At 43.5% G+C, this 23037-nt stretch overlaps 1 protein-coding gene across 1 annotated transcript in view; it reads left to right on the top strand.

Annotated features, from left to right (window-relative positions):
• The window catches only part of sorcs1 (sortilin-related VPS10 domain containing receptor 1), a gene marked incomplete at its 5' end in the record, with an annotated part of 201124 nt that overhangs the window by 142876 nt on the left and 35211 nt on the right, over window positions 1-23037 (top strand). The window contains 8 exons of the mRNA XM_080463597.1: window positions 1636-1709; window positions 5483-5547; window positions 7488-7606; window positions 7786-7875; window positions 11229-11408; window positions 14627-14773; window positions 16542-16644; window positions 22596-22672. Coding sequence (XP_080319723.1) covers window positions 1636-1709; window positions 5483-5547; window positions 7488-7606; window positions 7786-7875; window positions 11229-11408; window positions 14627-14773; window positions 16542-16644; window positions 22596-22672 — 855 coding nt within the window. The remainder of the gene's footprint in view (window positions 1-1635; window positions 1710-5482; window positions 5548-7487; window positions 7607-7785; window positions 7876-11228; window positions 11409-14626; window positions 14774-16541; window positions 16645-22595; window positions 22673-23037) is intronic.

Genomic DNA, 23037 nt, shown 5'->3' with positions numbered 1-23037 from the left:
TCCCATTATACAGTTTTCAACAATTTCACATTGTTGTGGTCAGAGGTCCAACAACATTGTATTCAAAGTGTATTTCACCAAATCCAGCCTTGGTCCTGAATTCCAGCCAGTCTTCCTCTAAGGCTGTTTCCTTGTCTGTACCTTTAAATGCTAATGAGCTGTGTCTGTCCACGTCTACTCCATGTCTGTTTTCCTGTCGCGTTAAAGAGGAGAAAAAATGGCGGCCGCTCATAACTTTAGAGGGCAGAGCACATCTACCTGTGATAGTAGTATCCACTACGGGGATTGGTTATTTCCCCGTATGAAGTCATGAAGGGAAAATCTCTGATTCGCATTTATGTACACATATTCATTAAAAAGTGAGGGAGATGACAAACTTTCTTCACTTGTGCGGCCTCCTACACAGGCTATGGGGACACATATTACTTATCAATAGTTAGAAAACTATTGTAAAATACATTTTGCATAATATGAGACCTTTAATTCATCTTCTCTCCTTCTTGTTTTCTGCTTGCTCTCTACTCACGTCGTCGTCACGTCTGCAAACATTGTGCTCTGTCATATTTGAAATTAAAATGATTTATTATGTAATAGGTGGCCTCTCATTTCGTGACTACTGGACAAGAGGCAAACACGTGTCACGTATACGTGCACATCCTCCATGACGCCAGCAGGAGGCGGGCTTACTTCCCCAAATGGCCTTCACTGACTGAGCCACGAAATACAATAACAATCCAACTCCGTATTTAGTGTTTCACGCACTTATATGAATTGGCATGGCCTATCACTTTTGTAATCAAACTGAATTAAATTCATTACTGTTCACATCCAGTAACTGGCTAAAACATGCTAATGCTACCTCGCTGACGAACAGCTTGAACATTGCAGTTCATCCACGCTGTCAGTCAGTCTGCTCTCTGCCTTTCACCAGTACCAATGAAATGTTTTCAGCTGATTGGTTGATGAGGGAAAGGGGGCGGGGCTTGAGCCACAGACCAGGTGTTATATTATTTTCATCTTTTTAGGGTCATGAACTTCAACCCCCACCCCCCCCACACACACACACATTGCACCTACAACTGTTAATTCGATGGAATGAATGTATTGACTGACTCCAAAGTGAATGATATTCAGACCTTTTCCCTGGCTGTCGCTCGTCTCTTCATTTCTTTTGCTCCTTCGCAGGCTGGCTACAGCAAACCACACATCTCCACTGTTAGCTTCATTGTTTGAGCGGTACTTTACGGAACGAGCCGCTGTGAGCTCTTCCGCTGTAATGGGGAGCCGTGTGGGAAGGCAGACAATGCTTGTATTGCTAAATGTCCTTAAGCCGTGTTATTCCTCCACTGTGTTTGAATCTTATGTAAATTCTAATCTAATTTAGAAGCTGTGAGGACGCCCGTCTCCCACTCCTCGTCACAGCGCCGCTGTTAAACGGGTGACTGAAGCGCAAAGTAAATCGACGTGCGAAAACAAAACCCGCTGAAAAGTCCTGAGCAAACTCGTAGCACTTCAGGGCCAAACACGGCGTTTTGATAGTGAGAAGGCTGTTTGTGGTGCGAAGCGACGACTCGGACCGGCTGTGACGACGACGTGTGAATCAACACTGACTGCTGCCTGCTTGTCTTCCCGCAGCTCTACAGCTCGGTGGAGTTTGGACGGAGGTGGCAGCTGGTGCACGAGAGGGTCGCCCCTAATCGGTTCTACTGGTGAGTGCACGTCGCCGGACAGGAATCCAGCTGTTAAAATGCTACATCAAGACTTTTAACCATCTGAGGCGGTGGTTCCCAACCTAAAGGCTCTGACTTTTCTCCAGGGTTGGGGGTTCCAGAGTGTTTGTGTCTACCGGCGTTTGGCTTCACTGTGATGTTCTGACCACTCCAAACTGTGTGATTTGAACAATCTTATTAAGTTCAGAGCTAACGTCTCTGCACGACATACATCTGATAAAACAAAAAAGAAGAAGAAGAGTTTTGAGAATCATTGAAGGAATAAAAGCATTTTTATTTCTACTGACAATATTGATTATTGCATATGACATCCAGATTATAGAGCATCTTCCTCCCACTGACTGATGTAACTTCAACTGAACGTAATAGGTCATTAGGCTGACCTACACAGTATCGACAGCTCAACTAATCTGTATGATTCTGTGTCAGCATTATGAACGCAGGACACACTGCAAGAATAGCTTCAGAGTAACTTTACCAGGTACTTTCTATTACCAGTAACTAGTGTCATAACTTTCTTCAGATATAACTTGTAAGTGTAATCGAGTACTAACTTTCAGTCACTTCTAAAACATAAATTTTAATACAAGCATTTACATAATGATGAAGATTTATTGGTTTGAATTTATAGTGTAAATGCTTCATAAATAAACACGACAGTTTTGCACAGTTAAATTATTCCAGAAGAATATTGTCCTGTGGTGTCAACTCAGTGTAGCACAGTTGAAAATATAAATTATAATTAATCACAGGGATTAGAAGCTGCTGCCGGGAGTGAAGTAAAGTTCGAGGTTCCAGCGTATCGACTTGGTCTCTCTGACAGTGCGAAGGAGCTGCAGAAAAGTTTGATGGCCACAGGCGGAAGAGAGTCTGAGGCGGTGCTCCTCGTCACGGGGTGCGTGGGAGAGGCTGTCTGGGAGGACACATAACTCGGACCGCATGGTCTCCTCTGACACCTCCGCCACAGAGTGCACACTGCGCCAGTGCGATGGCTCCTGTCTGTTAGTGTGAACCGACTGCAGCAGAGCGCCACCCCACCCCCCACCTCCCCCACCCCTCAGACTCAGACCTGTGGGTGCTCTGGCAGATGTTGGAGGACCCCCGAGTTGAGATGGTGCCCAGAGTTCCGGTGCCAGGCGTCAATGTAGGTTCATGATAAGACCTCGACCTCTAAAGAGCAGCAAACAGGAAGTGAAGCAGATATGTGCCATAAACAGTGACGTGAAGAGTGCACATTGACTGGGCACTAACTGATGTAACTGATCTAAAGGAATCTAGTTACTTTGTCTGACCAGTAACTACAAACACCATTTTCTTTCAGCATGTAATGACCCGTGGTGGGATGTATGAATGGCACAAAGATAATGTATTTCCTCCATCATTGCAGAACATTTGCGTGACAGGTCTCAGGAAAACTAAAGCGAGCCAAATGAAGAGTAGTTGTGACTTTGTGAGCGTCCAGGACGGAACGCGTCATTGCTTCTCTCCACAGCGAGGAGCAGATGAGCCAGGAAGGATTTTAAGCCTTTTCATTATTCATACGTCTGACATGCCTGATCGTCCTCGGTGACGTCCACTCACTTTATGTGAGCGACAGCTGCAGGAGGAGAGGCTCCGGCAGTCTGAGCTTGTTTTTTTTTTCCTCGGGGATGAAACAAGCTGTAAGAACCCCGAGATGTTTTAACGAATCCTCTCAGCAAGGCTCCCAACCACAAAACAAGCTCTCATTTGGACTTTGCTGCAAAGTCTCTCTCTGGATGTGTAATTGGCACATTTAGCTCCATGGGCTCTAGATCCGTAGTGGGGTTTTTTCCCCTCCACACAGGTACTGTCTGTCCAGCTCTGCTGATATCCAGACCCCCCCCCCCCCAGCACACACGCACGCACACACACTGTAACTCACACATAACAAAAAGCTTTCACCTCCACAAACTGCAGAGGAACTGAGGGGCAGAAACAAGCTGGGCAGCCAGGAGTGAAGGCAGCCTGCAGGCTGATGCTGCAGAGGCTGAGCAGCTATTTTTGGGATGTGCTGTGTGCACTAGGTGTGGCGGAAGTTCTGGTAATAAGGCTGTACAGGGAGTTGGTGTGTCCTGCTCATGAACCACCAAACATGCCAGGAGGACGAGGAGAGGTCAAAAGACTCTTAACCTCCTGACTCATCGCTCCTGTTGGCAGTGAGACGTCACTCATTAACTGTAATTTTAACACTGTGTGCAGTAATGCCCGAGTCAGGTCCTGTTGACACCACAACATTTCATGTGAAATGCATCGTTATTGTGTTTTCATTTCAGAAAAATTTTGTATTTACACTGCAACGTCTTGAAAACAATGTCTATCAGCTATAAAACCATCAAGGAGAATACGGACGGGGAGTCATGACGCTCTGGAGGTCGTCATTGTTGTTATTGTCCATCTACTCGTACATTTTCAAAACAACTATTTACGAGAGTCCTGGTATGCATATGCAGTAGAAGCGTTTCAGAAAAGTTGCTTCCCCTGAGCCGACTATTACGGTAGCTTTAGCGTTAGCATTATCGAAACCTTGTGTCTTCAATGAAGAGCGACTCTGTTCCTATTTGGCTGAACTCCTGTTTACTGGGAAATTCGTATGTTATTCGTACTTGAAAGACGACCGAGTGTAAGCAGCATTAGCATTAGCTTGTATCAGCATCTTCCCCTAAATATAGAGCATCTTCCTCCCATCAACTGATACAACTTCAGCTGAGCTTAACGAGCGAATCATTCGTTAGATTGACCCACACAGTGCTGGCAGCTCAGCTAATGCTAACGCTACAATAACACAGCTGTGTTATCAGTAGCGTGCACAGCTTTGGAAGACTAATCAATGAGTTTAGCTCGTGTCTGCATTTGCATGTGACATTAGAAATCACCGCACAAACATCTGGCTCTGCCTGCATGCGATGTTGTGTGAAAGTCAACAGCTCCATCTCATGACCGAGTCCCATTTCTCCCCGTCTCCCCTCCTCGGAGACTGTCCAAACCAGTGTTTGCACAAAGTGCCTGCTAAAGGTATCCCCTCCATCACCGAGAGCTGAAAAATCTCGAAGTTTAAAGCGACACTACATTATCCTTTCTTTCCTGCGCGGCTCGCCACCTGGATGGATTATTCAGAGGAAAATGGAAATGCGGTCAGGATAAGTAGGCCGTCTTATTCACAGCCGCGTTTCATCTGGGAAATCACCAATACCAGCGATGAGTATAATGATTGGAAGGGGTCTCTGTCGCATTGTGTCTGCTTTTCACTCCCGCCATGGGTGTGTGCTACCTGTCCACACTTTTTCCCCTCCGTGTGTGTGCAGCCTCCGCTTCTCATTCCTCAGTCTTTTTAATACATATTTAATGCGTTAATGATTATATGCTATTCCATCTGCGGGCATCCCCACTGTAGCCAGGAAATCAATGGTTTTTCCTGTGCTAATGATGTCAGGAAAACCTCCAGCTTTCTAGAGGAGGAAGGACCTTGTGGGGGCTTCCAGCATTTAGATCACACTGAAAATCCCAGGCCCTGATTACGATAAAGATAAATGACCCTGAAACTGCTGCGGCCTCCGTCATGCCGATGTTCACCACCGCTGCCGTTGATTTAAATCTCTCCATCCGCGTAAATATGTGTGACTTTGCAGTGTGCGATGTGTCTGGACTCGGACATCAGCGACGCCAGGCAGCATCCGGCCAAAGGTAAAGAGACTGATCGTGATGTTCCTGAAACACATTTGTCTCCCTTTCAGGTCGAAAATGGGTTTGGACAAAGAGCCAGGCCTAATTCACCTGGAAACCAGCATCTCTGAAGGACGTGAGTAATTGAATTCTGAGTCTTTGTACTGTACGGAGAGCATTGTGCTGCAGCCGAGAGGAGCCAAGAAGGTGGTGGACGGTCGAGCTGAAGGGTAACGTGAAAACTGTCCGGGGACACGCGGTGACAACGGAGGGGAAAGTAATGAATATATTACAACGCTTTTAAAAGCCCCCTGATTCCACCGTGGAGCTGTGGCGGCAGCTTATAGAGGAGCATCACACCTCCGCTACAATCACCAGCAACAGGATATTACTGTCGGATGATTTTGATATAATGCTGTGACAAATAAGCAGAAACCAATTAAATCAAAAATGATTTGGTTTTGTTGTTGTTTTAGCTGATTAAGTTTTAGACTCTTTCCTTTGACTTGTTTTAGAGTAGCATGGCTGGTTGGCTCAGCTTGCTAGGGGATGGTACAAGCGATGCCAAAATTACAAGTTCGATTCCCTGTATGAACCAATCCCCTTGTGACAATGGTGGCAGACCTCAGATGTCGGTGGGGAAAAACCGGCCCGCAAGAGGCTCCAATCCAAACCAACACATTGAAAATTTTTTTTTAAAAATAACTTAATATTAGCGAATGCAACACAACACCCAGACCTAAGCTGAGATATTGTGCCTAATGAAACAGCTATAGAATTTTTTTGGGGGACATTTTAATGTATTTTGGAACAGAAGGTTTCATTAAAATTGATTTTATGTTGAGATTGCAGTCATTTTTGTAGATTTTTTTTTTAATCTATATATATTTTCATTAAGTATACACAGCACAACAAAAACTTACAGTTTAAATTTATTTAACAGTTATTATGGTATTATTTTACCAGCACAGGCCACTCAAGATGAAATTGATCTGCACTGCATTTTAGGCACTACTGAACTCCTGTCTTTCTTGATTTGACCAACACTAGAGATTCCAAAATCCATCTTAACAGGTGCGGGTCCAATTCTGCAGAAAACATCCTCAGTATTGATATCCTTAGTGAACTAGGACAAACGTACAAATATTAAGTTCACATGAGGAAATATGATTGGAGGCAATCTCAGGGTAAAAGGATGATATTTTGTGGGTTTATTCTGCTGTTGACCTGAACATTATGTGAAGGTTAATACATCCTTTTCATTGATTCTTGAAAAACGATTTGATGCAAATAAGGAAAACCTGTTAAATAAAATGTGGGACATTTTCTTATTTCTGACAGTTTGAATAGTTTTAATGCAGAACATTCTCGTGGACCTATTGAGCGTTCTTCCCGTCTGCGGTGAAGCTTTTACCTCGATAATGACGCTGATCTGGTACGTTTTATGGCTGGACGCGAAATGTTACCCTCGCATTTGGCGAGTAAGAACATACTGGGAGGACTTGTTGGTGTTTTTCCCCTCTCATGTAGTTTTGTAAGTATCGGTGCCACCTTTCTGCCACAGCGCTGCTCTTTGAAGCCAACACATTAGAGAAAAGCCAATCATACAAACACATATCGGCCGTGTCAGATGTTACGCTCACTCAGCCAGAGACCATCACTATTGATCATGAGCGCTTGGCGGGAGCCAACACATATTTGGCAGAGGCTAACATGTGGGGACAGGCTCTCTCCCCGAGCTGCGATTGAAGGCAAAGAAAGCAATTGGCCCCTCCGGTCATCCGTCTTCCCCTCCGCCTGGCTCCTCCCTCACTGGGACCACTTTATTGGCGGGAGTAATGCAGGAGGCCAAAAGAGGCAGCCTGGCTCCGGGTGAAGGCTGCCTTTCTTCATTGGCTAATACAGCTGCTGATGCCGTGGCTTGACGTGTCGCTTTCTGTGTGTGTGTGTGTGTGTGTGTGTGTGTGTGTGTGTGTGTGTGTGTGTGTGTGTGTGTGTGTGTGTGTGTGTGTGTGTGTGTGTGTGTGTGTGTGTGTGTGTGTGTGTGTGTGTGTGTGTGTGTGTGTGTTGGAGCAGAGGCACTCTACGTCACCTGCAAGCTGCAGAACTGCACAGATGCCAACAAGGGCAAACCATTCCCCGGCTACATTGACCCCAATTCTCTGGTGGTGCAAGATGAGTATGTGTTTGTCCAGGTGGGTAATTGTTCAGTTTTCTCAGTGAAACACATTAGAGGAGTGTGCGGTGCGAAAGGCGGTGTGGGGTCACTCTTCACAGCCGTGCTGTTATTAGTGGAACATTATGTGGAGCTGGACGGTGGAAAAAGTCTTCATCCGTTTTCTCAAATGTTGTTCCTTCTCCATCTCTCCCAAAGGTGTCGACTGCGGGCAGGCCGATCTACTACGTGTCGGCTAAAAGAGACATCTTCACCCCAATGAAACTGCCAAAGTACACCCTCCCCAAGGTAACACATCCACCGCCTGGGGGCAAATAAAGTTAGCAATGAGAATGGCTAGATAGGTGGTGAAGATCACACCACTGCAAAGTGAGCTTATGAGTTCAATGAGGAGATTATTGAATGAAGGAGATTGAAGATGTGTCCGATGAGGCTGGTCGAGAGTGACTGAGGTTTACTGGCTCGGCAGGAGGAGACTCGATTCGTGGTGGGGGTTGGGGTGGAGGTGGGGGTCCATCACAGTGGGTCATTCAACAAGCCAATGATCGTGGCTGAAAGAAAAGAGGGAATAAAAATGTATCGATACGAGGGAATTGATGAGGAACAATTAGTGAGAGTGATGAGTGGAATGGAAAGGAAGGGGAAAGATTGAGTGGATAAATCCATCAAGGGGTTTGGGGTGGGATTAGAGTTGAGAGGGATGCGGGATAGTGATGGACGCATGACATGAGGGATGATAATGGAGAGGAGAACAGTGGATGGATGATTGTCCAGGAAGGGATGTTGGCGGAGGATGACTGGGTGAAAAATCCGGGGGGGGGGTTACCAGAGGGAGGGATGTGGGTGAAGATGTATAGATGAAACAAGGAATTGGTGCAGGAGGGACAGAATGAATAAAACAAAAGTTGGGTGATGGAAAATGGTTGAATTAAAGGATGTGATGAGGGATGATGCTGAATGGATGATTTTTATGAATGGGTGAGATAAGGGATGATTGATGAGCGATTTAGGATGAGGGTGAGTAAGTAAAAAGAGTTATGAGTGAAACATAATCCAGACAGATGAGAGAAGGACACAATGTGAGGATGGATGAATGAAAATTGGGATAGTAGAGGAAGGATAGAGATGGAAAGATGAGAAAATGAGGCAGGTTTATTGTGAATGAATGAATTGAGTGATGCTTTGGTAAAATGTGTGGCGAGGATGGATCGGTGACATGGGGGATGTGGCGGCAGAGTTAATTGGATGAATGAACTGGAAACGAATGAAGGAAACGAAGGCTGAGTGAGTGAGGAAGTGTGACAATGAGCAGACTGAAGATATGTGGATGAAATGAGTGAGAGACAATGGATGTGGGATGGATGAATGAGTTGTGGTGGGAGGGGATGGATTAATAAATTGAGGAATGGATGAAGGAGAGGTGAAGGACTTTGATCAGGGGTGTCAAACACATTTTTCCTCCCCCGATTTCCCCTTGAGTGAGTCGGACCGGTAAAATTGTGCCATAATCTGGATTTAAAAGTTTTCTACGCTGTGGTGCAGAGCATACATGATGGGAAAAATTCTAGATTTTTGCAAAAAAAATAAACAATTACTCCTGGAAATGATGACAATCTCAACAGTAAGGCAATTTTATTGAGACATTCTGGAGGAAAATACATTGAAATATCCAAAAAAAACTGCTCCTAAAGCTGTTGCATTATGAATGTTTTCACAAACCTGCTCTGACTTTGAAGCTAATGCTAGTTTGCTAGCAATGAGCTCCCTATTCTTCATGCCATCATCACCGACGTACAGGGTGTGTGAATGAGTGAATTAACAACAATATAAATCAACGTGGTCTGTAAAAGTGGAAAAGCTCGATATAGAAGAAGAGTTAGGAGACGTTACTGGAAGAAACAAAGAGAACGATTACAACTGTTTAAGGCGTTGACCTGCCGCAGACTCGCTTGCCGTGTGTTTTGTAGTTTGATTGGCCTGAACTTTACGCCTTTGAAACCCTCCTAATGATGTGTTTGACGCACTGATTGCTGTTAGGAGCTGAAGTCGCCGGCTCCTCGCTGCTCTGCATGACGCCCTCTTTGTCATTTACGGACAAATCAGGAGTCACTCAGCCATCTTTTCCCGCTCTGTTGTTCAATTCAGCTCTGTGTGTGCACAGCCTCGCTCCTCACGTCGCCCTTCACAATTAAATACATTTTACTCAATCAGGCTCGGGGGCTCCGGGCGGCGGTGGGCTCGCTGTGAGGAGGTACAGGCACAGTCGGAGGTGGATGAAGCAGGCCGCCGCACACGCACCGTCTGAGCTGTGTAATCTCTGCCCAATAAGCCCGACGTGCCGCTGATGATTGTTGCAACCTCTTAGTTAAAATACATGAACGCAGACGGCGTAACCATCCTGAATATTGAACATGATTAAACACAGCAGGAGTGTAAGAGCATGTGTACGACGAAGCACTTTACTGTACTTATTGAGACATTAGCCATAATCTGATTCACTGAAATGGAAAATTGAAGTTTTCACAAATGTCAATGATGTGAATGTCACTGAAACAACAACAACAACAATTGATTACAACTATAAGGATGACAACTTTATGAGGTATTGGATAAGTAAATGTAGTTTGATTACATCGGTTTTACAGTTGGTTGTATACCATATTTAAAAATAAAAGCCACTAGCATTTCGACTTGGTTTTCCACTTTGGTCAGATTGCGTTTAGTTTGTCGGAGGAAGATGCTCTGAAATGTAGATAGTAGCCAAATATCTTTTCTTTGTTTGCTCTTGGTTTGCCTGTGTTTGGTGGATGATGAACTTTTATCCATTTTGAATATAATAATGCCAAAAATTGTGTTATTGGCAAGCTATTATGTTAATAACAAGTTATTACGTTATTGGCAAGTTGTGATGTTTTATCATTTTTGGCATGTTTATACGTGATTTAGAAGTTATTATGCAATGTGTAAGTTATTGAATAATTGGCAAGTTGTTCAGTTAATGGCACACTATTGTGTTATTGGCAAATTATTACCTTATAAGCAAGTCATTATGTTATTGGGAAGTTGTTATATTTTTGGAAAATTATTGACAAATTGTGTTATTTATAAGTTTTTACATTATTGTCAAGTTATTGCATTATTGGCGAGGGTTTTGTGCGCTTTAGACTGGTGGTCCCCAGTGGACCGGTTTAAAGCAACATACTTCTCCTGCAAAGCGGCAGGACAGTGTGTGAAAAGACCTTATCCAGAGAAGCACTGATGGAAATGAAGCATTTTTCAAAACAAAACTCAATAAAGACTCATGAAACTTTGAATGTACATTTTCAAAATAAAAGTTTTTAATTCTCTCATTGTGGCCCGGTATTTTTGCTGGTGAAATGACTTCAAGGAGGAACATTGTTTCTTTCGCAGCGACAGTGAAAATAGTAAAGCAGATGATTTCTTACTGTATATGGATCAAAACAAGGTATATTCCTCATTCCTCACAGCAACGTGACTCACAAACAATTGTTTGCCTTATTTTTCTGGTTAATACTCGTCACAGTAGAGCAACAAGTGCTCCCAGAAAACCAAGTGAGCAGCTGAACTGAAACTTTGTGTTAACTGAATGAACTGATGTCAGTGGGACTATTTCCTTCCAGGACCTCCACGTGATCAGTACGGACGAAAACCGCGTGGTGGCGGCGGTCCAGGAGTGGAACCAGAACGAAACCTACAACCTGTACGTGTCGGACACGTCGGGGGTCTTCTACACACTGGCCCTGGAGAATGTGGTCAGCAGCATGGGCCTGGAGGGAAACGTCATGGTCGACCTCTACGAGGTGTGTGTGTGTGTGTGTGTGTGTGTGTGTGTGTGTGTGTGTGTGTGTGTGTGTGTGTGTGTGTGTGTGTGTGTGTGTGTGTGTGTGTGTGTGTGTACACACATTTTTACAAGTGTAAAATTTTTCTTTCACCTTACATCCTTGGATATTGCTGGAAACTGTTAATTTCCTTCAAGGATGAAAGAATGCATCTCATCCTTTGTAATCTAATCTCGGGTTTCATTGCCCTCAGTTTAAACTTGCAGGATGTGACTTCAGGCTCCATCCACATGAAAACGTTTCAAGTGAAAACGTTCTGCATTTTGGTTTTTCCGAAAAACGTTTGCGTTTACACATCACCGATTTGAAAAAGTTGTGTTTTCGGTGGCTATGAGCACCATTTCCATTATCACTTTTAAACAGTGTTGTGTAAATGGGGCTTTAGTTGAGCTCGGTCTTTTACAGGTCCTCTAATGTAACGTGTGTAGTCACTAAACAGTACAACAGAATCCCTCAGTGAAGAGGGAACAGCTGAGGAAATATAGAAGAATAGCGTTAGCCTTCCAGTTTACATTGAGGGCAAAGCTACAAACAATTACTGCAAGGTGAGGACAGACACATTAACAGGCACTTATAACCATGCATTGATTTTGTGCACAATTCTCCACATATCATTATGCTGTTATTATAGCCTGAAACCAAAGCAGAAGTTCAGAACACAAAGTGACTCGGCTTCACTCTTTAGACTGGAGTTTTCATTGTCCCTCCCTCTTTAAATAAGAGGCCTTGATGAGTGGCCGGACTGCAAGTTTATTATGAGCACTGATCAATATTTCAGAGCTGGGAGGCAGAGATGATGAAAAGCGCTTGTTTTGTCATTTTGGACGGGAACCGTGCCACTGCTGCAGGCCCGCAGACTTCACACGGCGGCTGCATACGAAGCAGCTCCGACTGCTGACATCAACAAAGGCAGAACAGCCCAGTGCCAGGGATATGGATTTTTTTTTCAGGAGGCCGAGATTATTTCTTTCTTTGATTAATAACTGCAGCTATTACTTCACAAAACACACGCATTCCACAAAAAAAAAAGAAGCTGAGCAGGAACTAAAATGTTGAAGTTTAGCTGCCGATGTGACTTTTATAGGATTGATAACCGTTTTTGGTGACTTCCTGTTTCTTCCAAACGACAAAAGAACGCCTGGAGATTTAGTTTATCACTGACATTCAGGCGCATCTCATACACATTGAATATTATTAGATCTAAGATTTATATAAATTTAGGTAATAAAATGGGGGGAAAAAAATAGGAGGAATTACTTTTGTTTTAATTGTAATTGAGGCCCCTAATTGAATAATACAAAGCTTTCAATACTTGTTTCTCAAATCTTTTGACTTACAAGCTAAACAGTGTAGAAAAAACAAATTGAAAACATCCTCGAGATATTTCGCTTTTTTGTATTAAATCTAAAATATATGTAAGCTTCGCTGTTGTCATGAAATTATTTTAGAAATCAATGGAAAACATTTCCTTCGTGTTCCTCTTTTTAAATTTTTCTGCTTTGTGTTTGTTAGTATTTGTAGTATAAGTAAAAAATAAAAGATTCAAATACACGACACTAGTGTGTTACACTTCAACTATGGGAAACTCTCAGGTTATAGGTTGGATTTATTGAATTCTTTATTCCACCAGTGTCTTCATATGGTAGAGAAGATCACAACCTGTAAACCGGTACTCCCAATCAGTAGGGGGCGCCAGAGGTCGCATCATGTCAAAGAAACCCAAATTACTTGAGTATCGCGAGCTGATCCTACTTTCTAATTTGAAAGCTGTTCATTAATCTGGTGTAATGATGTGACATTAAGATAGTGGAACCTGTTATTTGAACCTGTATCATACCTTTTTTTTAACTTCTTAGGAAGTCTGCCTCATTCTGGTCAGTTTTACAAAGTTTCAACAATTTAAATCTTCAATTCCAAATTATTTAAATAAATCCCTCCAAAAGATTTAAAAACTAAATGCAGGATGGAAGTTTATCTCTGGACCAAATAGTCCAATAATCCAGCCATTGATGGTGCCGCTCGTGTCTGTGCGGCCTCGGCGGGACAAACCGATCCACCGTCTTGATTGGGGTCGCCACCCGAAACGCAGGATATGCTAAATCTCTCCTCCAAGCGAGACTGAAGTATCTGCCAATTACTGAAGTGGAGGTTCATTGCCATGACGCCGACTGTCGTCGACTCAATCCAGCATCTCTGAGCCGTTGGAGGAGTCTCCAACGAGGAGTCCGATTCATTTAAGGAGTGCACTGATTACTCCCGAGTCTCACACCGCGGATCTTTATTCCTCTCAAAGTTTGTGGCTGTTTGCCTTTTGTTAGGAATACAGCAGATGTAGTGTGTGGCTGCATTATAACTTACTGAGAAGCAGCAATAGATCATGTTTACTAGTTACTTCTTTTAGTTGTATTATTGTAGCATTAGCATTAGCATTACCGCAGCCGTCAGCAATGTGTGAGTCAGTCTCTTGACTGAGGATCCGTTTACACCAGAGCGTTCCAGGCGACGACGCCTTGTTCATTTCAGAAAGGTTTCGCGTCAACGCGGCAACGTTCTGAAAACGATCTCCGTTTACACCGCATGTAGTTACCATGCCAGGCCACGAGACGGCGCTGTTGTTTGTTTTGTTTAACACGCTATACATGTTCCCAACATGCATATGGACAGATGAGGAATTGGATGCTATTAGGGGTGAATCTCAACTATAAAAGTAGAATACGGAGCGGGAGTCACGCCACTACGGAGGCCGTCGTGTTTCTTACCGACGCATGAGCAGAAGATTAATTTACTACGGCGGTGGTGGGCATGTGAGGTAGCAGCGCTCTGTAGCCTCCGGCTGTCTCTGGTAGAGGGAATCAGGAGTGTCCCAGAAAAGTTGATGGTTGCGTTGGCTCACAGCTCGATGGTGTCGTGTAAATGGATCCCCAAACCGCGACGAAATATCGTTTTCGTTGTCGCTCATTAAGTATAGCTGAAGTTGCATCAGTTAGTCGGAGGAAGATGCTCTATAATCTGGATGTCAGTTAATATTATATGAGTTAGTGGGAGGCAGGACTCACTCACGAGAATATTACTATCATAAAGTAGTGTAGTTACAGTAACAAGTTCCCCATAAAACCGCACCTTCGGCGTGTTTTTGTGACTTCTCCGGTCTGTGAACTGTCTTCTTTGCATTTTCCCAGGTGGCAGGAATAAAAGGAATGTTCCTGGCCAACAAAAAGACGGATAACCAAGTGAAGACACACATCACCTACAACCGAGGCCGAGACTGGAGGTTACTGCAGGCGCCCAGCAAGGACCTGAAGGGCAGCAGCATCCACTGTGTGCTGGTGAGTCTGCATCCACCATGCATCTGTGTGTGTGTGTGTGTGTGTGTGTGTTTGTGTGTGTGTCTCCATCAAAGGCAGGCCTTGACAGGAGCTGACTGATCCCAGCAGCATCGAGAAGGCCGAGCGTGGAAAGAGCAGCGGCCGTCAGAGCTGAGTGCTCTGAGGCTGCCGAGCTGAAAGGTCAGCCGTTTTGATTCAGTCCAATAAGCTGACCTCCCATTTACGAAACACGCGGGGAAAGAGGCGTCGGGCTGAGCGGCAGACGCTCGGTCTCATCTGCCTCTCCTCCTGAAAGCCTCTCAAAGTTTTGGGCCGGCATCGCTCCTTTGTCTCGTCGAGTTGAGCTTTCACTCCGAAGGAAAGTTCAACATTTTAAGTCAAGCATCTAAGAGTGAGGTGAGGTTTGTGAATGAAAGTTGCGACTTTTTTCTTTCTTTTTTAAACATTTTCTGCTTGAAAGAGCTGAATTAAAGCCTGAGGAGCAGAAAAAAAGAGCCAGAGAAGTCAGCGACATAGTAAACACAAGCAGAACCAAGCAACATTCAGTTCAACCTAATTCAACAAAACACATGAAATAATGATTTAATCAGTAGTTGTACTTTTTCTGTTCTAGCTCACTGGTATGAGTCAATCAAATTTGTTATTAAATTGTTTTTCTACACACTTTAAAAAAAGTGAGAAAAAACAACAAAACTAGCTTACAGCAGTTGAAAGCTAAACCTTGAAATTAATCTAAATTAGGACGAAAACTACCTTTACATTGAACCAAGAGCAGATTTAAAACTAGACAGAAAATTGGTAGAAATAATAAAAACCATAGAAAAACCTGAAACAGGTCCAAACTTATTCAAATCAGATGAAAGAAAAAGCTGAAAAGCCTGAAACAATTTCCCAAACTAACATGAAGCAAGTCCAAACCTGGGAACCAAAACCCTTTGGAGGCCGCCATTGTTGTTATTGTCCATCGACTGAGCATGTGCAGAAGAACATGCTCAGTAGCAGCGTTTCAGAAAAATTCCGTTTTCTCTTGTTTACAGGGAGCTGGAGTGTTTTCAGTGTCTTCAACCATTTGACCAGACACTTGAAATACAACAAAAGTTTTCACTTTTCACTTGAAAACATTGTTTAACTGGGGCAATAAGTCTTTGACTTTGTACGTTACGTTTGGAATTTATTCTCCCAATTGCACTTCAACCAACTTCACATTTCTGGACTTCAAAATGGCCCTCCGGTATTAATCCAAAAAATGTTTCTCCGTTCCACTTTTAGCCATGTTGTGTCTTTTTCTGCGCCAGTGTTTTCACTGAACAAACTTTCGACAGTCGTTACATTACGCAAACATATTTAAGAACAGGTAGTTTGAAACGTGGCGTGCCGGCTGCATTAGCACACATCCACTTAACACCAGTTTATGTACAGAAGTAATTGCTTCTTTTCCCCCCCCCCCCCCCTGATGGAACAATTAGTGATTCCGTGTCACGCCTCGCCTTCCACTCATATTATACAGTCATTTGTCAGGAAATGTCAGAGTTTTAATAAACCTCCAAACAGGCCGTCACAACATGGCCGGCACCGCTGGCATTTTGCTGGGTCGTAATGAGAATTGTGTCGGTAAAGGTTAACCCAATCAAAATTAATGGTGAGGCCGGCCGACGGGGGGAAAACGCGGTTTGTGATAAAACTTCAGACTCCGGAGGGTTTTCTTTTTTCTTGACTCCGCTTTCTCATTCGTTCTGATAATTGTGGTTTTGTTGTCGCTCCTCTGCAGCCGTACTGCTCGTTACATCTCCACCTGCACGTGTCGGCCAACCCCTACACATCCGGAAACATCGCCAGCCGGGACTCGGCGCCGGGCATCATCGTCGCATCAGGTGGGCGGATCTGAGCCGGGCTGCTTTCTTTTTTCTTTTTTACTGTCAGTTTGATCTTTTTCATGATGATTTATAGATCAGACGTTTGTTTTCCTAAAATGTGCTTGAACTCTTTAGAACCACCAGTCATCCTTTTGCTGGAGAAGAATATTTACAGACCCTTGAGATAACGAAACACATTAAAGTTTTGCTTAATTTTTTACTACATCTTTTTATTGTGTAATAGCTGATACTCTAGATTAAAACCAGTCTGAAGCCAGGCTTAAATTTAACCTTAAATTGTGTCCAAATCGAATTTAAACTACGCTTGTACAAAGACTCAATCTAGTCTAATCTCGATAATGTAATAAGAATTTTGAAATCAAGCCCACAAGTTACATTAAACCTGTTTAAATCTCGATTAAATTACACTGTCAAGCCGAAACTAGCCTGTACTGATAGTGGTGCATTATAATGTGGCGCTATTTAGCCTAAAATTAGTCTAGCTCCATTTTAAAACATTTCTAAAATCAGCTCAAGAACATTATCAAACTAGTCTAAAAATTAAGCCAATAACTAAACGGAAACTTTAAACTAAAGTAAAAAAAAAAAAGAAAAAAGTCCAAAGATAACAGTGAACTCGTGTAAAATGCAGTGATGCCAGAAACGCCTTAATTAGTAACGTGTTACTCTCATATGACCACTTTTTTCAGTAACGAGTGATCTAACGCGTTACTATTTCCAAACCTGTAATCAAATTAAAGTTTCTTCTCCAAGTCACTGTGCGTTACTGTTGTAGCGTCCAGCAGGACGAGTTTCTTGCCTGCAAAGCCGCTTTATTATTAAACAGAACCGGGCCGCTACTTCTCACACAGTGCACGCATTCTCCGGTCACCTGACCCCCCCCCACTCTCAGCCAATCACAGGCCAACACGCTCTAACAGCGCGTTCAAGCAGCACAAAAGACTATCGTCACTAGACCTTAACATTGCATCAAAAACACAACTGACGATAAGTTACACTATTTTTGTAATTTTCCTGAGTAAAAATATATATTGGCAGAAAGACCCCCTTTTTTCAGTCAATCAATCAATGAAAGACTTTATGTGTCCCCTGCGGGGCAGTTAAAAGGCTGCATAGAACAGGTAGTGCAAATAAATACATAGAATCGCGAATAGTGGAACATTGAGCGCTTGTCTTGTCGGTCTTGTTTTCACTCGGCCAATTATCTGCTTGTCTGGTCCACCGTGTGTCTTTGTTTGTTATGACCTTCCAAATGATCACAAAACCTGTGAAACAAGTCGACCGACGGGTACTAATAAAGTAACCTTGAACCGATGCATAAATAATGCAACAACAGAGTACAACTACATCACCGGGTAAATAAATACCAGTAATAGTAAAAGTCTGATGATAAAACCGTGAGTCAGATATAAATACAACAAAGAATGTAGGTCAAAGATTAAAATATGTATAAACATGGCGCAGGAGGCAGTGATCAGAGGAGTTTTTGGTAAAACCAGTTGTTATTTTTACGTTGAGTTCCGGGGGTGTTGTCGGCAGCTGCTGAAAGTAACTAAAAAGCTACTTGTAATCTAACTTAAATCAGATTGAAAATTATTTCAAACCAGTTTATAGCCAGCAATAAAATAGGCACCGTTTGTCGAGGGAGATCAGACAACTTTTTGGAAACAGCTTCCAAGGTGGAACTTTTAGAAAATGCTCTGACTCTGTCTCCATGGGAACAGGGGGTAATGTCATTTTTTTGAAATGCTGCCACTGCGCATGCTGACCAGGGCCGTAGTAAATAGTTAATCTGCCCGAATAACAATAGCCTTCATAGTGTCATGACTCCCGGTCGATATTCTCCTGGGACTTGGTAGTTTTACGTTGCCATGTAGACATGAAACGTTTCTGAAACAAAAAGGCCAAAGCGATGCATTTTCACTTGAAATGTTGTGGGCATTAAAATTTTCGTCAAGATTTAGCCTGAAATGCATCCACAACAAAAGATTATTGGGAGTCCAATTGAAATGCCTTTAAGAATTTTATCCTTAAAAAAAAAAGGTTCAAGAAGTGCATGAGAACCAATGTTATACAAAATGACTTCTCAACCTGGGCTTCAGGCAACATTTGGAGAGGTATTTAGAGATCCCAGGAGGTCCCAAAGCTTTTCCTTCGACAAGGTTATCAAACAAGGTTTGCACATTTCAAAGAAGTCAAAACAAAAGACTTTGTAAAAGAAATCTAGTATGCTGGTGGGAGTGGGTGTATCCACCAGAGTTTGTGTTGGTGAATCAGAGGTCGCACTGGGCATCCACAGCCTTTCAGACACAATCAGAGGTTTTCAGGGGGGAAAAGCTTGTGCAGCTCTGGATTGGAAGAGTTTATGCTAATTGAAAGAGACAAAGACCATACAAATCAGTTACAGCGTGAAAACCAAAAGAAATCTGTCTGTTTGGGTTTGTTGAATAATCCTGACACCGTTTCAGTTGCAGCTCTCACAGCATTTAGCCGTTTACGCTTCTTTCTCGCTCGTTTCGTTAGCGGCGGTTCCGTAGTTCAGTCCTCATGCACATCAAACAACACGCATGCTTCCCCTCACCTTTGAACGGGGGCAAATGACACCAGGGCAAAAAAACCACAGCACCAAAAAAAACAAAAAACACATAGTGCTCACTCTTTATCCCTCCGAGTCACATTGTACAGATGAAAGAAATCTAACGCCGAGATGGTGTGAAGAAAACAAAGAAATGGAAGAATATGAGCTCAGAAGCCCCCCAGGTGGATTCACACCTCGGTGATATTTACTCCCACGCGGAGCCGCACTGTCAATAACGCATCGGCGCGCGCTTCGGGTGTCTGCAGAAGGCCAAGCTAACGCTAGCAGCGGGAGCGACGGACCTCTGCGAGGCACTGTGAATTAAACAGGTTCCAGCGACGTGAGACAGGAGACATCGACTGATTTTCTTTCATCTCCGTCGCTGCTTGAGCCACGACTGCAGACCGACCTCCCACCTGCCAGTGAATATCCTGCCTTCAGGGAGCATTCATCTCTGTTCCGCGGTGGGTTCCAGGGACCGAGCGCGTCAGGGACTCTCGGCAAACTTTCCAGCGGCTGGAGCAAGAGGACGTGACGTAGGCCGCAGTGCATTTTGGGTAGGAAGCAAACAAAAGCTAACGGCGCGAATCCGGGGAAGCAGACGCAGAGAAAGTTTGAAGATATCTCACTGGCAGACATGGAGTAGTGAGGAAGAGTGGAATGGCCTGACATGGTGACTACATTGTTTTCAGAATTTGTGTCGTTCCCATGTAAATTGACATCATTTTCAAAATGCTGCTGTGTGAATGTGCAACTTTTCTGTAAGAAAAACGCAAAAAAAGATGGAGTTTTCCTTGTCGTGTAAATGAGGCCTCAGTTATCCCGTGAAATCACTGACCGAACCTGCACTTACCCACTTTACCTTTTTTTTTTTTTTTTTTTTAATAGAAAAGAAGTTTTTGCACATTTCAACTTTTAAGTTGTTTTTGTCTTTTCCCCCCTTTTATTTAATCCTGGGCATTAAATGCCACTTTCCTTCCGATCTCTAAAGATATGAATATTTGATGAGCGTTTGTCTCGGGACTGTCAGAATGTGTGACTCGGAGTGTTAATGGGTTCTTTGAGTGGCAGCTCTCATACATTATGCCCTGGTCCTAACATGATAACGTACGTACAGCTTTTCTCTGCAGTGACTGATTGTAAATGACAGTTCCAGTCTACAGCAGAGCTACACAGAATGGGGTCAGGGGGTATTAGAAGGGGTGGCAGGGGGTTCAATTCAATGGCATCTTACTTTATAATGGTCAAAGCTATTATGATTATTACAACAGTTTTGTCTTCTTGTTTGTAGACCAGGGCGGAAAACTATCTAGACAACAAATTCACATGTTTAATCCTTAATCCAGCAAATCACCTCTTTTGTAAAGTTTGGAGCCTGGGTCTGCTCTCAACAATGTTAACTGATCTCTGAGCGTCTCACAGAGTTGGTGATTTTGGTCCCAGTTAGCCGAACACTAGCGGCTCCTGCAGATTAAGTCATATGACGTGTTTACTGCTTCAAAGTCACAGTCTCCTCAGGAAGATCTACATGGATTAAGAGTTAACTCAGAGGGTATTGAGATTGGGATAAGTTCCCGGTCAGCTGCTTCTGGGTGAATTATGAGCTCCTGATGCTCAACATCTTACATTACTGACTGGCACGGATCCAGCCACAACCTGTACAACAATCCATTGTGATACTTATTGTCGGGATTAAGGCCTTTCAATTTAAAACGTAATTTTTTCATTTTCGTTTCAGAAAAGTTATAGGTTTACACAGCAACGTTTTTAAAATGAAGCCCAATTACACGTAAACGACATAAATGCTGAAAGCGAGGTTGTTGGCATGCCAGGCCACTTGTTGGCACTGTTGCTTGTTTTTGTAATGAAATCACACACACACATGCACATAGAACAATACGCTATAAACATTATCAATGGGAGTATACAGACATATCTATGGGCAGACCATTTGGATTTCTATTCCAGGTCACTACCAAGTCCCAGGAGAACATGGGCTGGGAGTCGTGACATTCTAGAGGCAAACATTGTTGTTATTGTCCAATTACTTGTGCACGCGCAGAATAACAATTTAACACATATGTGCTGTAGCAGCGTTTCAGCCAAGTTGCGTCGTTCCCCGTTTCCATGGAGATGGAGTCAAAGCGTTTTTGACAAGTTGTGTTTTCTGCTGTTCGAACGGATACAGAGTCGGAGGCTCTTTGGAGGGTTCCACCTTGTCAGCCGCTTTCATAAAGCTCCGTTTTATGTGACTTTCAGGACTGTTGTCATGTTAAAAGAAAGAAAACATTTTTTTAATTGTTTTCACTTGAAAATGAAAATGCCTAAAACTTCTTCAAAATACTGGATCACGTAATTAGTTGTTTTAGGGTTCATTTTCATCAAAATAATTATCCTCTCCAAGAATGGTTGAAAACAAGACAATCTACTAAACATGACATTTTAGCCAAGTACAAAGTAATTATACCTTGAAGTTTATTGATCCACAATCAAACTGCTTAAATCACCACTAGACAAGTATTAATGAGCACAAAGCAGCAAAACTTGGCAAAACCCAGCATGAAACCTACTGGAGAAGGTGTAAATTTGCATCGGCCAGCATCAGATCTTAAAGCAGTTGAATCAGATTAGTTGACTTTGGTCACATGAGTTGGAAGACGGTTCAGTCGTTGTCAAAGTGGCTTCATCAGTTCATGAAAATGACGCCACTTGGGTTAAGAGCGAGACGTCGTCCCAACGTATACAACCAAGTGTAATCGAGTGGCTTTGCACCAACATGAAAGCAGGTTATCGCTGCCGCGCTATTAGAGACACTTACATGTTTACCACATGTCTACATCTCACCCAGCAAGGTGGGAACATTAACCACAGGACGTCTCCACTAATGTAGATCACCAGCTGGTTGCTCTAGAAGCCGTTGTGGGTGTGAAGCTCCCAGTTCTTGAGGAGGGTTTCGGATTATTGGCCGATCGCGCCTCGGAAACGCTGCCACCTGGCACCACTTACGGGCCAAATTAAAGCAATTACATCCGTCTGTGCGGCATTAGGACGGCTTGTCTAAACATGGTCAGAACCACTGAGGGAAGAATGCAGTAATCGGTATTTATTGGTTAATTTGTAATTTCGGGCAAATGTCGTACTTCCACAGTGGATCTTTGAGAGAAGTGTAATTACAGTCCCAGCGTGCAGCTGCAGGGTGCAGCCTCCCGCTGCAGAACCTCCGCCGGTCCAAAGTTTGGATCCGAAAGGAAATTCATTTCCTGTTTTCTGCCTCATGCCATTCTCACAAGCTCAAACACTCACACACTCCTTCTATTTTTCTATTCATTTGTTTTTTATTTCCTGTTTCTGCCCTGCGAATCTCCTGCAGGCTCCATCGGCGCCGAGCTGACCGCCACCAACGTCAGCGTGTACATCACCTCGGACGCGGGGAACACGTGGAGACAGGTGAGGAGCACGTCCGGCAGGTCGGCGCCCTGCCGGACTGAAACAAAGACTCCGAACTGGAGGCAGAAACCTTCATCTCACTGCAGCTATTTAACGCAGCTTAAAAATAAATTGAGGCGATAAAAAAGTTTTTTGACTTTAAACCTGTTGGGGTCGTTTTCCACGGCTACAGTTGAGTGACAGTGAAGATCTTCCTCTGGTGTCCCACCGACTTAATAATTTCATACCTTCACGCTCATCTCGCTTCATCACTGCATGAGACCCATTTAAATTTAAATAATAACCAGAGTTTAATTCAGCACTTTTAATGTATCTCTGTGGGTGAGGCTGGGTTTGCACTGTCCACCTCAGTTTTAGAGACACGA

The sequence above is a fragment of the Lipophrys pholis genome (genome assembly GCF_963383615.2).
Source record: "Lipophrys pholis genome assembly, chromosome: 5".
NCBI classification, from domain to species: Eukaryota; Metazoa; Chordata; class Actinopteri; order Blenniiformes; family Blenniidae; genus Lipophrys; species Lipophrys pholis.
Note: the sequence above shows the minus strand (reverse complement) of the source record. Positions and strands in the feature narration are given on the sequence as shown.